Source organism: Stenella coeruleoalba (assembly GCF_951394435.1).
Source record: "Stenella coeruleoalba genome assembly, chromosome: 14".
In the NCBI taxonomy this organism is placed as follows: Eukaryota; Metazoa; Chordata; class Mammalia; order Artiodactyla; family Delphinidae; genus Stenella; species Stenella coeruleoalba.
The window spans coordinates 61874285-61889986 of record NC_137160.1 but is presented as its reverse complement, the minus strand read 5'-3'; the positions used below and the strand labels follow the sequence as shown (position 1 = coordinate 61889986).

At 42.8% G+C, this 15702-nt stretch overlaps 1 protein-coding gene across 4 annotated transcripts in view; it reads left to right on the top strand.

Annotated features, from left to right (window-relative positions):
- Positions 1–233: 233 nt before the first annotated feature.
- Positions 234–15702, top strand: part of PTPN2 (protein tyrosine phosphatase non-receptor type 2) — a 76065-nt gene continuing 60596 nt past the window's right edge. For 2 of the 4 annotated variants that reach the window (XM_079943552.1, XM_079943551.1), the window contains exon 1: positions 234–530. In XM_079943552.1, coding sequence (XP_079799678.1) covers positions 369–530 — 162 coding nt within the window. In that variant the 5' untranslated portion in view covers positions 234–368. The remainder of the gene's footprint in view (positions 531–15702) is intronic. The other 2 variants (XM_079943554.1, XM_079943553.1) reach the window with 2 other exon arrangements.

The window sequence follows — 15702 nt, the reverse complement described above, 5'->3', positions numbered from 1 at the left end:
CCAACCTCCAGGAGAGGTTGCTTCTCCTTTTGCTGCAGCGGTTTATTTGGCACAAAACCCGCGGGCGCCCAGGAGCGGGCATCAGTCCTGGTTTACATTTTCCGAGAGGAGAAAGTGGGGCACAGGCCGTTAAGCTGACCTAGAGAAGGTTCAAAATAAAAATCAAACCCCCAAGCACTCAACCTGCTGGTCTCCCCGGAGTCCTGCCTCTGGCGCCGCCAGGCCCCGCCCCCTCCACCTGGGCACCGCCTGGACCACGACTCCCCCGCCGCCCGCCCCGCACGGCGCAGCCGGCGCGCTGACGTCACGAACCAGGTACTTTCCCTGCGGCCGGGGCGGCGTGGGGGCGTGGCGGGCCTGGAGCACGCATGCGCAGCAGCGGCTGCGCGCTGCCCGGATCGTGCGGGGCCCGAGCCTCTCCGCCGGCGCAGGCTCCCTCGCGCCAGCTCGCGGCCGCCGCCATGTCGGCCGCCATCGAACGGGAGTTTGATGAGTTGGACGCTCAGAATCGCTGGCAGCAGCTGTACCTGGTGAGTGGCGGGCTCGCGCAGCCGCCGCCGCCCCCTCCGAGGACCTGGCTTGCGCACGCCGGTGCCCTCCGGCACTCGCCGCCTCCGCCGCCTCCCGCTGGGGCGGAAGTGGCGGCGCGCGGGCCGCCTCAGGGCGCGCGTGCGCCGCCCGGGCCTCGGCGCTCGGGCTCTCGGGGTTGGGGCGGCCGCGTGCGCGCAGGCGCAGTGGGCTCCGGGGGGCGGTGCCGGGGGGCGGGCGTGGGCGTGGACGCGACGGTACAGGGGGCGGCTGGCGGGTCGGGGGGCCGGGGAGGGTCTCCGAGCCGCGGTGGGGCGGCCGGACAGTCGCGGCCCGAGCGTCCCCGGTACGCCGTCGCCCCCTCAGAGCTTTCTGGAAGGAGCTCGGTGAGTCAGGGTAGGCGCCGAGGGGTCGTCCACGCCCCGGGGCCCGGCCTGAGGGGCTCGGGTCTCCGGGCGTCGTGAGGCAGCTCCCCGAACGCGGGCGCCCGGCGTGATTTCTGGTCGCCTCGTGGAGACGCGCCCTGGGACGGTCTCCTGGGTCAACCATGGAGCCTTTCGATCGAGCAGAACTTAATTTTATCTCTTTTAAAGTGACCTAGTTGTCTGCTTCCTACTGCTAATTATTGCATGTTATTTCCAGGATTGCAGTGAGTGGTTGTGAGCTAAATGCTGCTCCCGCTGTCAGGTCGCTCTGTGTACAGTAAAACGACAAAAAAAGGGCTTTCCTGTAAATCTAGATGCTCCCGGGCTTTTCCCCTTCCCGTTTAATTAGATGACAGTTCCTCTTGTCATTATGTTCGTAATGTAACGTTTTCTTCTTGAGCACATTAGCAGGACGTGTAATAAATACCCTGATTCACGTGGGTCAGAGTGTGTTAGAATAGGGTACTAACTTCAGAGAATGCTGGTAAGGACTTTCCCAATTATAGAAAGTTTTAAATGCAAATTCTCGTAGGAAGCTCTGTGTGAGAGCCTGCCAGCTGTGTCTTCTCCAGTTGCATTTGTTTTAGGAGAGGCTGCTGTCCCCAGGTTGCGAGTGGTTTATCAAAATACAGGTTTGAGAGGAAACGATGCATGCTACAGCTTAATTCAGCTTGACATTTTGATTAAGTAGTTTGGCTTTTTTGGTTATCATTAATATCCATGAATATTCAGTGAAAAGTGTAATCCATCTCACCAGAAAAATGCATTTATATCCACTGAAAATTGCATTCAGTTTCATAGAGTTCAGGAAATCTTTCCATGGGCTTCTGCCTAGGAATCCTTTACTGGATTGGTCAAAGCTCTTATTATTTTTTTTCCTAGTGGAAGAACAAGAGCATTTGTTCGGTCAGTGCAAATCATGCAATATACACTGGTGTTTTGTTTAAAGTTGGTCACAAACCAGGAAAAATGGAAAGCAAGTCCAGAAAGAGTTTTGACTCTGAGTGTTTTCTTTTGACTCTAAACATCCACTCAGCCATTCTACAGATTGTGCTGTGCACCCTGCCCTGAGCCTTGGGGATTCATCAGAGAGCCGCTGACCAGGTTCCTGCTCCTGAGGCACTCACTTTCTGGGACTTGGTCTCTTGAAGGCCTCATCACAATTCCATATTTTCATTTACTCACTTGTAACACCTTAAAATGTGCCAATGTTAGACGGAGTCCCTGCTCTCCAGGATCCAGCCAAGTGGGGAGTGGTAACTAGGGAAGCAGATGAGAACATGAGAGTAAGAACGCAGAAGCTCGTGTTAAGCACAGTGTGCTGTGCATCCCCCACAGGATGCATCTGGGAGTCCTGGCACAGCTTCCTGGAGGAGGTAGGGCCTTGCCTGAGTCTTGAAGAACAAGTCGGCCAGGGGAGGAGAATGAGGGAGGGAGAGAATTAGTGTTCAGAGGAAGAAGAAATGTGTGCGGAGATACAGAGCATAGAAGACCAAGAGAATTGCCAACGGCTGAGCCTGGTGCAGAGTGCGGTGTGACGTTGAGGTGCCAGGGGGACAAGGCCAGACAGTAAGACGGAGCCCGTGGGCCCTTGTAGATCAGTCTGAGGACTGTGAGCTAGTAGATAGCACCCACTGTGGAATTTGATGCTTGGAAGTACCACAATCATATTCTCTTTACTCTTTAGCAAGACCATTCTAGCTGTGGGTTGGGTGTGGCTAACTGTGGGCAGCTGGTACAGGGAGGGGGGCTCTTTGGGAGTCAACCTAAGGAGAGATGTTGAGCTCTTGAACTCAGGCAGTGGCAGGAAGAATGAAGGGGAGATACAGATTTGAAATGCTAAGGGAATAGATTTGTTTGGTTTTGAAACTGTTCAATTTGCTTCCTGTAAGACATCGAAATGGGAATAGTTTAATATGTAAATTTGGAGTTCAGGAGAGGTCTGAGTTGTAAATGATTTTGGACATCATGAGCATGCAGATGGTATTTGAGGTCCTAGATGCAGGTGAGATCACTTAGGGAAAACAGAGAGGGTTTGGAAATGCCGAAAGCCAAGGACAAAGTCTTGACAGATAACAATGTTTAAGGGCATAGGTAGAGAAAGAGGAGCTTGCAAAAAGAAAGGCTAGAGAGGAATAGCCATAGAAGTGGGGGGAAAATTGGTGGTGGGTGTGGAGGGAGCTGATGCTCAGCAGGCACGTGCTGCAGGGGCACCAAGGTCAAAACCGAAAGTGCCCGTTAAATTAATGGCTAGAAGATCAACAGATTCCTTGCAAAGAGCAAGTTGAGAGGAATACGGAAGTCAGATGTGGGATGGAGTGGGGAATGGTGGCTGAAATGAAGCATGAGTATGTGACTTCCCTACTTTAAACCTTCAGTGGTTTCCCATTGCTCACCATGTAGACTTCAAACCCCTGCCACTGCTCACAAGACCACAGGTCCTGCCTCCCCCATATGACTTTCTTCCCTCTTTGTCATTGGGTTCTTCTGTTCCTTGAAATGTGCTGTCTGTCCTTCCCTTAAGGCCTTTGTAGATATAGTTCTCTTTGCCTGAGCACAACTTTTCTTTCCCTTTTTCTTTCCCCCTTTGCTTAACTACCTCCTCATTCCTGGAGTCTCACTTCCTCAGGGTGAGGCGGTGGGAGGAGCTTCCCGGCCCTCCCTTGCAGGGTTGAATTCCCTGGTATGTACCCATAGTGTCCCATGGCCTCCCCTTTCAAGGCAGGGCATTGGATGTGATACAGCAGCACAGGACTTTGAGACCACAGTTTCTGTTAAGCAAACCACTATCCTTTGAGTAGGAAAAAGTGTTACAGTGGGCTTTCTTCTTTGTAGGTCACAGCAGTGGGTATATTGATGATAACATTTGAGAAGAGGTATGCTTTTTTTGGCGATACAAATTTGACTAGGAAAAGAAAGGTTTTGCTCCTGAGCAAAAAAGCTAAATATAACTAAGAGCTAGACTTGCTTAGTGGTGTGAGGACTTTTGCTTTATACCTTATTATTCAAAGTCATGTAGGAAAAGGGAATGTATTATTTTGAGACTGATACTCTGGCCCCTTACCCTTTTTTTAAAAAAAATTTCTTATTTATTTGTTTTTATTTTTGGCCGCATTGGGTCTTTGTTGCTGTGCGCGGGCTTTCTGTAGTTGGCGGTGAGTGGGGGCTACTCTTCATTGCAGTGTGCAGGCTTCTCATTGTCGTGGTTTCTCTTGTTGCGGAGCATGGGCTCTAGGCACGTGGGCTTCAGTAGTTGTGGCACATGGGCTCAGTAGTTGTGGCTTGAGGGCTCTAGAGCACAGGCTCAGCAGTTGTGGCACATGGGCTTAGTTGCTCTGTGGCATGTGGGATCTTCCCAGACCAGGGCTCCAACCCCTGTCCCTTGCATTGCTAGGCACATTCTTAACCACTGTGTCACCAGGGAAGCCCTGGCCCCTTACTCTTTTTACCCCCTTTGAACAGTTGCTCTTATAACATAACTTTTGAAATGGGAGGTTTCTGGGAATGAATGACTGGATTGGAGCTGACTCTTTATCTTTTCTTGGCCTCATTAGCCTTCCTGCAGGCTGTGCCAACGCCTTGTGCAGATTCAGGCACCTAGTGGGCACTTGATATGTGTTTGCTGAACATGACTTCCTACCACAAATGGGTGACTTGATGTGTCCACATGATTGGGGAGGGGGGAAGCCTAAAGAGATTGGAGATTGAAGAAAGAGAAGGGAAGATTATTGGAGCCAGAAACCTCAGGAAGCAGGAGCTGATGGGATCAGGAGCACACGGCAGAAGACTTGCCTTGAACGGGCATGGTTGGCAGAAGTGAGATTGCTGGAAAAGTCTAATTTGTCTGAGCGACAGACTAATAACATTAATGTAGTCTGAGGTTAATTCTGGCTTTTTGAGAAATGTTCATGATTGCTTTTTGCTTTTCCTTTGTTGCTGATGATTGCTGTCTGAATTAGAAGGGCAGAGGAAAGGAATGGAGTACTGTGAGCCGTTCGGGGAAGAGAGTAAAACTGTAGGGAAATGGCAAAAGCTAAGTCATGGAATAATGTTTCTAGTAAGTGGTAGCTCAGAAGGAATTTGGTTGATTAATCAGACTTTGTGGAACTCTTAACTGACTGGTCATTTTTCTTTATTAGAAATTCGTAGTTCAAATATTGTCAGAGTAAGAGCAGTTTTTACCATTTGTGATTCAACTAATTTTTAGAAGTTAAATATCAAATGAACTCTATTCTAGTACTTACAGTGAGCAGTCAGTGTGGAGGATAAATCAAAGCTATCTTATTGTAAAACACTTCCCTTGCAGTGTCTGTTGCACGTTCTCCTGCCAGCCTTTAATTTAAGTTCTCAGTGCTTGCCATATTAAACTCCTTGAATTTCCTTGAGAATCACCTGCTTTCTCACACCTTGGAGTCTTTGCACATGTTGGACATAATCTGTGTCTACGTTATTTTCTGGGAAGTGTCTGCAAGACTAGACTTTAGTTATATGCTCCTTCTCTGATTCCTGAACCCTCTATATTCTTTTATTTAGAGTATAAGTCACATTGTTTTATTTTTAAAATAAATTTATTTATTTATTTATTTTTGGCTATGTTGGGTCTTTGTTGCTGCATGTGGGTTTTCTCTAGTTGTGGTGAGCAGGGGCTACTCTTCATTGAGGTGTGTGGGCTTCTCATTGCGGTGGCTTCTCTTGTTGTGGAGCACAGTCTCTAGGCACGGGCTTGAGTAACTGTGGCAGGCGGGCTTAGTTGCTCCGAGGCATGTGGGATCTTTCCGGACAGGGCTCAAACCCATGTTCCCTGTATTGGCAGGCAGATTCTTAACCACTGCGCCACCAGGGAAGTCCAGTCACATTGCTTCATAACTGTCTACTTGTCTGTCTGGCTCCTTGAGGGCTGCCTCATTTTCCTTTGTTTCCCCACCATCTGCCTGTAGGCCTGCAGTGTGTTAGATGCTCAGTTAGTATTCTCTAAACAAGAGTACTGCTCCCTTTGTAAGATGTCAGCACCTTGGTTTATTCCAACCCCTCACTCACAGCTGAGGAGACACCGTCCAGCACGAGGTTGTGACTTCTGTAAGGTTACCATATCCATTAGTGATACAGCAGGGACCTAAATCCTGTCCTTGTGATTCTCACTGCAGCACTGTCCTGCTTGACCAGCATGACAGCCTATTTGCTTTCTTCTTATGATCTACTTGAGATTAATGGTACTGAGAGAATCATTTACACTTTTGACGGCAAGAAGAGAGTAGAATATGTTATAATAGGTTGGGTCATTTTGGGACTGGAGGCCTTTAAAACAGCATCTGGGATCCATGGATCAGACTGGAAAGGGATTTTCAAGTCCCCTGAAACTGTGCTAACTTGTATGAATGCCCTAGGGGATGTAGTTTCTGGGGGATTCCATAGCTTTGGTCAGATTCTTTCTTTTTTAAAAAAATTATTTTATTTATTTATTTTTGGCTGCATTGGGTCTTCATTGCTGCACACAGGCTTTCTCTAGTTGTGGCGAGCGGGGGCTGCTCTTCATTGCGGTGCGTGGGCTTCTCATTGCCGTGGCTTCTCTTGATGCAGAGCACGGGCTCTAGGTGTGTGGGCTTCAGTAGTTGTGGCATGCTGGCTTAGTAGTTGTGGCTCGCAGGCTCTAGAGTGGAGGTTCGGTAGTTGGGGCGCACGGGCTTAAGTTGCTCCGCAGCATGTGGGATCTTCCTGGACCAGGGCTCGAACCCGTGTCCCCTGCATTGGCAGGCAGATTCTTAACCACTGCGCCACCAGGGAAGTACAGCTTTGGTCAGATTCTTAAATGGAGCTCTGTGATTCCTCAGAAGGTAAGAACCACTGCTTTAAGGAAAAGCAGCTGGGGGAATGATTCTCCAGTGAAGAATATAGAACTCGAAATAATACTGTTTTGCCTTTGACAGGTTCTGTAGGTTACTGATACCTATAATCATGGAAATCCAGATAGCTGTGTTGTCCCCTACTCTTTCTAGCTTGCCTCTTGTTCAGTTTTTTTATTTTAACCAGAATCTCCAATAGCCCTTTTTGGCTTCTCCCAGATCATTAGTATCTACAAGAATTCCCTGTTCCCAGTTGGAGAACTATCACAGCTCTTGCAGTGTCCTGCGGTTCAGACACCCTGTCTGGTTGCTTTGCTTTCTTACTCTGTTCACTCTTCCAAAGAGTAAACCAGAGATATGGACAGATAAGATCTAGGAGAGCAGAATTAAAATTAACATAAGTGTGCTCTTCACTTTCTCAGATAAGCATTCATATGATTTGTTTCCTCTGCAAATTCTTATCTAGATTCTCCGTGCTCTGTTCCCTGTTGGTGGTGCCATTAAAATGATTTCTTATTGGTGAACTGTTAGGGGCAGAGAATATTTAAACCAACTAGTAATTTAGAACTTTGGATAATACCCTTTGTTACTTTGGATAATAGTGACTAACCGTATACTAAGTCAACTTAGCATATAAACTTAAAACATAGCAGCTGATAACTAAGGAACAGATACAGTTCAGCAGGCTAAGTGTTAAAGCATATAAGTTCTGACTCTGCTGTTCTGAGTGGAATAGTAAACTTTTCTGTTACATTCTTAGTTGGAATGCTGTTGTACCTTGCTGGGCTGTTGTCTGAAGTGAGTGTAGTGTTATTTTAAATATATTTAATGTAGTGCTAATTTAATGTTCTATTTATGGTACAGTAGTAGTAATGTTTCAGGAAGCTGTTTTGACTTAACAGTGAAATCCTTGCTTTTAAAGATTGTGGACACCTTTAGACACCTTTAAGATGAAACCTGTGAACAAGAGACATGCCCACATACATACAATTCCCCCACATTTGGCATGTGATTTGAAGGGTATCATAGATCCCTAAGGACTGTTGAGGTTGATGACCTCCAGGAAGCTTGTATCTGTGGATTTCTGGTATCTTTTTCAGTTTGGGAGGTTTGTTTGTTTTTATGTGCTCCTATTCCTTTCACAACCCAGGACTCTGATTTAATGTGCTCTTTGTTCTATCACCTAGTTCATTTGGGTCATGTCACTGATCACTGATAACTTTGTGTTAAACTGCCTTCCTTCCTCTAAAGAAAATCTCATACTAAATTATTTTGTTTCTTCTTTCACTGTATTCAAACAACCTTATACTCTGAAAGCTATCGTTTCCTCTGACAGGTTACTTAGTAGTGCTTCCAGGAATTCTTGAGGCAGTCTGGGGTAAAGTTCCCAGGGGTGGCCCACTCCTCCTAGTCAAGGCTGGGACCTTAGACCATCCAGGTGGTACTCCACGACAGCGGGAACTGATTTATGCCTCAACCAGTGAAAACATAGTTTCACATTTCAAATCTTAAGTTTTTATTTTTTTAAATCTCTATTACTGTAACATTGTCAGGGTGAGATAGTTATAACACTTTAGTATGATATAATATTAAATAATACTTTAGTGTTTGGTACATAGCTTTGTTCTATATAGTACACAGAAAACGTTATATCCTTGTTGTACTTTAGAATATTCTACCTCGAGCTGTTGTGATGGAACAGCAAATAAGAATTTAGGAAATTGGAAAAGAGATATTAATTTTATAAGAAAAAAGTAGGACTTTAAGGTAATCCCAAATTGATAGTTTCTACTTATGGGAGAAATACTGAAATTTCTTTCTTTATACTTAAGGTCCCTAAGTGAATCCTCAATTATATGATGGTTAAGTGTTCACTTTGTTTTATTAGTCAATCTTTGTGTATATACTCTGTATAAAGATCCTGTGGATGGACACAGTGAAGTAGGAAGCTAAATATGTTGCATGTGTCAGGGTGTTCAGTTGGTCATGGTCCTTCGTATTATACCCATCGCTGGTTGGGGAGATAAGATTCCTGGTGGAATAAGTTCTGCTATGTATCACACTTCTTTCTGAGAGGCCCTCCTCTGTGAGGAGAAGACTTTGATAAGAATAAAATAGGGACTTCCCTGGTGGTGCAGTGGTTGGGAATCCGCCTGCCAATGCAGGGGACATGGGTTCGAGCCCTGGTCCGGGAAGATCCCACGTGCCGCGGAGCGACTAAGCCTGTGTGCCACAACTACTGAGCCTGCACTCTAGAGCCTGTGAGCCACAACCACTGAGCCCGCGTGCCACAACTACTGAAGCCCGCGCATTCTAGGGCCTGTGCTCCGCAACAAAGAGAGGCCACCGCAATGCGAAGCCCACGCACCGCAACGAAGAGTAGCCCCGCTCGCTGCAACTAGAAAAAGCCTGCACACAGCAAGGAAGACCCAATGCAGAAATAAATAAATAAATAAACAAACAAACAAACACAAGCTCTAAAATTCAGTCCTGGATTCCTATCTGGATCTACTGCTTAACTGCAGTATAAATTTGGAAAAGTTGAATCTCTGTTTTCTCATTTGTAGCCACCTACAAATGAGTTAAATAGCATTTGCGTGATACAAAGTAAGAGTTTAGTCAAGATATGCTATTTTATTCTTTTTTTTTAAAAATAAATTTATTTATTTATTTTTGGCTGCGTTGGGTCTTTGTTGCTGCGTGCGGGCCCCCTCTAGTTGTGGCGAGCGAGGGCCACTCTTCGTTCCGGTGGCTCAGTAGTTGTGGCTCACGGGCTCTAGAGCGCAGGCTTAATAGTTGTGGTACACGGGCTTAGTTGCTCCGCGGCATGTAGGATCTTCCCAGACCAGGGCTCGAACCCGTGTTCCCAGCATTGGCAGGCGGATTCTTAACCACTGCACCACCAGAGAACTCCCAGAGCTTGTGGTTTAATACACAAATAAGTAATTTGGTTAGGATTACATGAACATGGCAAAAATGAGAACAGTACAGAAGGGTGTGTAGTGGAAAAGTAAGTCACTGCCCCCATGCTCCCTCATTCCTTCCCTGTAGGTGATCACTCTCCTCTCTCCCTTCTCACTCCCTCTCTCTTTATCCAAACCCTGTGAAACAAACAGCATACTGTATTGCACCTTGCTTTTTTCACTTATATTTTGAAAATCCTTCCTTTTAGATCTCATGTGTTCGTTTTAACAGTTGAATGGTATTCATTATTTAAGCACTCATCTATAATGGACATGTGGGTTGTTTCTAGTCTTTAGCTATGGTAAGCAATGCTGCAGTGAATAACCTTCCAAAGAAGTTGTACATGTCCATCAATAAATAGTATAAGAAAGTGCCTGTTTCCCTACACCTTTACCTAGTTTTTTAATCTTTGTCTGATAGGTGGAAAATGGTCTTACTCTTGTTATATTTTGCAGTTCTCTTATTGTGAATGAAGTTTAACAGTTTTTATTTTTAAAAGTCATTTGTATTTCCTTTCTCTTTCTGATATGTAAGAGCTCTTTACATATTAAGGAAGTTAAGTGTTTGTCATATATTTAAATACTTTTTCAATTTATGGATTATCTTTTGACCTCGTTTATGATGGTTTTTCATGTAGAAATTTTAAATATTTATGAAGTCAGATTTATCAACTTTTTCTAACTTTTTGTGCCATGGCTCAGAGAGAGCTTCTCTATGATTACAAAAAATTTTCTCCGGTATTTTTCAACAGTTTTATGGTATTTTCTGATGATGTCCATTCTAACTGGTGTGAGGTGATACCTCATTGTAGTTTTCATTTGCATTTCTCTAATAATTAGAGATGTTGAGCAGCTTTTCATGTGCCTCTTGGCCATCTATATGTCTTTGGTGAGATGTCTGTTTAGGTCTTCTGTCCAATTTTTGATTGGGTTGTTTGTTTTTTTCATATTGAACTGCATGAGCTGTTTATATATTTTGGAGATTAATCCTTTGTCCATTGATTCATTTGCACATATTTTCTCCCATTCTGAGGGTTGTCTTTTTGTCTTGTTGATAGTTTCCTTTGCTGTGCAAAAGCTTTTAAATTTTTTAAGGTTTCATTTGTTTATTTTTGTTTTTATTTTCATTACTCTAGGAGGTGGGTCAAAAAACATCTTGCTGTGATTTATGTCAAAGAGTGTTCTTCCTATGTTTTCCTCTGAGAGTTTTATAGTGTCCAGTCTTACACTTAGGTCTTTAATCCCTTTTGCGTTTGTTTTTCTGTATAGAGTTAGGTAGTGTTCTAATTTCATTCTTTTACATGTAGCTGTCCAGTTTTCCCAGCACCACTTATTGAAGACACTATCTTTTCTCCATTGTATATCCTTGCATCCTTTGTCATAGATTGGTTGACCATAGGTGCGTGGGTTTCTCTCTGGGCTTTCTATCCTGTTCCATTGTTCTATATTTCTGTTTTTGTCCCAGTACCATATTGTCTTGATTACTGTAGCTTTGTAGTATTGTCTGAAGTCAGGGAGTCTGATTCCTCCAGCTCCTTTTTTTCCCCTGAAGACTGCTTTGGCTATTCGGGATCTTTTGTGTCCCCATACAAATTTTAAGACTTTTTGTTCTCGTTCTGTAGAAGATGACATTGGTAATTTGATAGGGATTGTGTTGAATCTGTAGACTGCTCTGGATAGTATAGTCATTTTCAAGTCAATCCAAGAATATGGTATATCTCTCCCATCTGTTTGTGTCATCTTTGATTTCTTTCATCAGTGTCTTATAGCTTTCTGAGTACAGGTCTTTTACCTCCTTAGGTAGGTTTATTCCTAGGTATTTTATTCTTTTTGGTGCAATGGTGAATGGGATTGTTTCCTTAATTTCTCTTTCTGGTCTTTTGTTTTTAGTGTATAGGAATGCAAGAGATTTCTGTGAATTAATTTTGTATCTTGCAACTTTACCAAATTCATTGATTAGGTCTAGTAGTTTTCTATTGGCATCTTTAGGGTTATCTATGTATAGTATGTCATCTGCAAACAGTGACTGTTACTTTTTTTCCAATTTGTATCCCTTTTATTTCTTTTTCTGCTCTGATTGCAGTGGCTAGGACTTCCAAAACTATGTTGAATAATAATGGCGAGAGTGGACATCCTCGTCTTGTTCCTGATCTTAGAGGAAATGCTTTCAGTTTTTCACAATTGAGAATGATGTTTGCTTTGGGTTTGTCGTATATGGCCTTTATTATGTTGAGGTTGGTTCCCTCTATGCCCATTTTCTGGAGAGTTTTTATCACAAACGGGTGTTGAATTTTGTCAAAAGCTTTTTCTGCATCTTTTGAGATGATCATATGGTTCTTATTCTTCAATTTGTTAATATGGTGTATCACATTGATTGATTTGCATATTGAAGAATCCTTGCATCCCTGGGATGAATCCCACTTGATCATGGTATATGATCCTTTTAATGTGTTGTTGGATTTTGATGGCTAGTATTTTGTTGAGGAGTTTTGCATCTATGTTCATCAGTGATATTGGTCTGTAATTTTCTTTTTTTTGTAGTATCTTTGTCTGGTTTTGGTATCAGGGTGATGGTGGCCTCATAGAAAGAGTTTGGGAGTGTTCCTTCCTCTGCAATTTTTTGGAAGAATTGAGAAGAATGGGTGTTAGCTTTTCTCTAAATGTTTGATAGAATTCACCTGTGAAGCCACCTGGTACTGGACTTTTGTTTGTTGGAAGATTTTTAATCGCAGTTTCAATTTCATTATTTGTGATTGGTCAGTTCATATTTTCTATTTCTTCCTGGTTCAGTCTTTGAAGGTTATATCTTTCTAAGAATTTGTCCATTTCTTCCAGGTTGTCCATTTTGTTGGTGTAGAGTTGCTTGTAGCAGTCTCTTATGCTTTGTATTTCTGCAGTGTCCGTTGTAACTTCTTTTTCATTTCTAATTTTATTGATTTGAGTCTTCTCCCTCTTTTTCTTGATGAGTCTGGCTAAAGGTTTATCAATTTTGTTCATCTTCTCGAAGAACCAGCTTTTAGTTTTATTGATCTTTGCTATTGTTTTCTTTGCTTCTATTTCATTTATTTCTACTCTGATCTTTATGATTTCTTTCCTTCTACTAACTTTGGGTTCTGTTTGTTCTTCTTTCTCTAGTTTCTTTAGGTGTAAGTTTACATTGTTTATTTGAGATTTTTCTTGTTTCTTGAGGTAGGCTTGTATTGCTATAAACTTCCTTCTTAGAACTGCTTTTGCTGCATCCCGTAGGTTTTGGATTGTTGTGTTTTCGTTGTCATTTGTCTCTAGGTATTCTTTGATTTCCTCTTTGACTTCAGTGATCTCTTGGTTACTTAGTAATGTATTGTTTAGCTTCCATGTGTTTGTGTTTCTTACATTTTTTTACCTGTAATTGATTTGTAATCTCATAGCGCTGTGTTCGGAAAAGATGCTCTATATGATTTCAATTTTCTTAAATTTACCGAGGCTTGATTTGTGACCCAAGTTGTGATCTATCCTGGAGAATAGATCCAGGAGAATAGCTTCCGTGTGCACTTGAGAAGAAAGTGTAATCTGCTGTTTTCGAATGGAACGTCCTATAAATATCAATTAAATCTCTCTGGTCTATGGTGTCATTTAAAGGTTTTGTTTCCTTATTAATTTTCATTTTGGATGATCTGTTCATTGGTGTAAGTGAGGTGTTGAAGTCCGCGTCTGTTATTATGTTACTGTCAATTTCTTCTTTTATGGCTGTTAGCATTTGCTTTATGTATTGGGGTGCTTCTGTGTTGGGTGCATATATATTTATAATTGTTATCTCTTCTTCTTGGATTGATCCCTTGATCATTACGTAGTGTCCTTTCTTGTTTCTTGTAACATTCTGTAAAGTCTGTTTTATCTGATATGAGTATTGGTACTCCAGCTTTCTTTTGATTTCCACTTGCATGGAATATCTTTTTCTATCCCCTCACTTTCAGTCTGTATGTGTCCCTAGGTCTGAAGTGGGTCTCTTGTAGACAGCATATATATGGGTCTTGTTTTTGTTTCCATTCAGCGAGCCTGTGTCTTTTGGTTGGAGCATTTTAATCCATTCACATTGAAGGTAATTATCAATATGTATGCTTCTATTACCATTTTCTTAATTGTTTTGGGTTTGTTTTTGTAGGTCCTTTTCTTACCTGTGTTTCCCACTTATAGAAGTTCCTTTAGCATTTGTTGTAGAGCTGGTTTGGTGGTGCTGAATTCTCTTAGCTTCTGCTTGTCTGTAAAGCTTTTGATTTCTCAATCGATTCTGAATGAGGTACTTGCCGGGTAGAGTAATCTTGGTTGTAGGTTCTTCCCTTTCATCACTTTCAGTATATCATGCAACTTCCTTCTGGCATGTAGAGTTTCTGCTGAGAAATCAGCTGTTAACCTTATGGGAGTTCCCTTGTATGTTATTTGTCATTTATCCCTTGTTGCTTTAAAATTTTTTTCTTTGTCTTTAATTGTTGTCAATTTGATTACTGTGTGTCTCAGTGTGTTTCTCACTAGGTTTATCCTGCCTGGGACTCTCTGTACTTCCTGGACTTGGGTGTCTATTTCCTTTCCCATGTTAAGGAAGTTTTTGACTATAATCTCTTCAACTATTTCCTTGGGTTCTTTCTGTCTCTCTTCTCCTTCTGGGACGCCCTATAATGCAAATGTTGGTGTGTTTAATGTTGTCCTAGTCTGTCTACATTTCTTTTCATTCTTTTTTCTTTGTTCCACAGCAGTGAATTCCACCATTCTGTCTTTCAGGTCACTTACCTGTTCTTCTGCCTCAATTATTCTGCTATTGATTCCTTCTGGTGTATTTTTCATTTCAGTTATTGTATTGTTCATCTCTTTTTGTTTGTTATTTAAGTCTTCTAGGTGTTTGTTCTTTAATTCTTCTAGGTCTTTGTTAAACATTTCTTGCATTTTCTTGATCTTTGCCTGTATTGTTTTTCTGAGGTCCTGTATCATCCTCACTATCATTATTCTGAATTCTTTTTCTGGAAGGTTGCCCATCTCCACTTCATTTAGTTGTTTTTCTGGGGTTTTATCTTGTTCCTTCATCTGGTACATAGTTTTCTACCTTTTCCTTTTGTCTTTCTTTCTGTGAATGTGGTTTTCATTCCACAGGCTGCAGAATTGTAGTTCTTTCTGCTTCTGCTGTCTGCCCTCTCTGCAGTGTCATTTATTCCATTTACAGTGTTGTGCAACCATCACCACCATTTCCCAAACCCCTTCAGCACCCCAAATAGAAACTCTGTACCCATTAAGCAATAACTCCCTATTCCCTCCTCCCCCAGCCCCTGATAACCTGTGCTTTACTTTCTAGCTCTATGAATTTGCCTCTTCTAGGTACCTCATACAAGTGGAAACATACAATATTTGTTCCTTTGTGTCTGGATAATTTCACCTAACATAATGTTTTTAACGTTGAGCCATGTTGTCGTCTGTAACAACCTTATTCCTTTTTTATGGCTGACTAATATTTTTTTTTGTATGGGTATGCCATATTTTTTTTCTCTGGTAATGAACGTTTGGATTGTTTCCACCTTTTGGCTATTGTGAATAATACTGCTATGAACATTGCTGTGCAAGTGTTCATTGGAGTCCCTGGTTTTAATTCTTTTGGTTTGGACCTAGAAGTGGAATTGCTGGATAATATGGTAGTTCTGTGTTTAGCATTGGAGGAACTGCTAAACTGTTTTCCACAGTGGCTGCAACATTTTACATTACCGCCAGCAGTGTTTGAGGTTTCTGCTTTTCTCACATTCTAACACTTGTTATTTACCATTTTTAAAATTATGGTCGTGCTTCCCTGGTGGCGCAGTGGTTGAGAGTCCGGCTGCCGATGCAGGGAACACGGGTTCGTGCCCCGGTCCAGGAAGATCCCACATGCCGCGGAGCAGCTGGGCCCGTGAGCCACGGCTGCTGAGCTTGCGCATTAATATTAATATT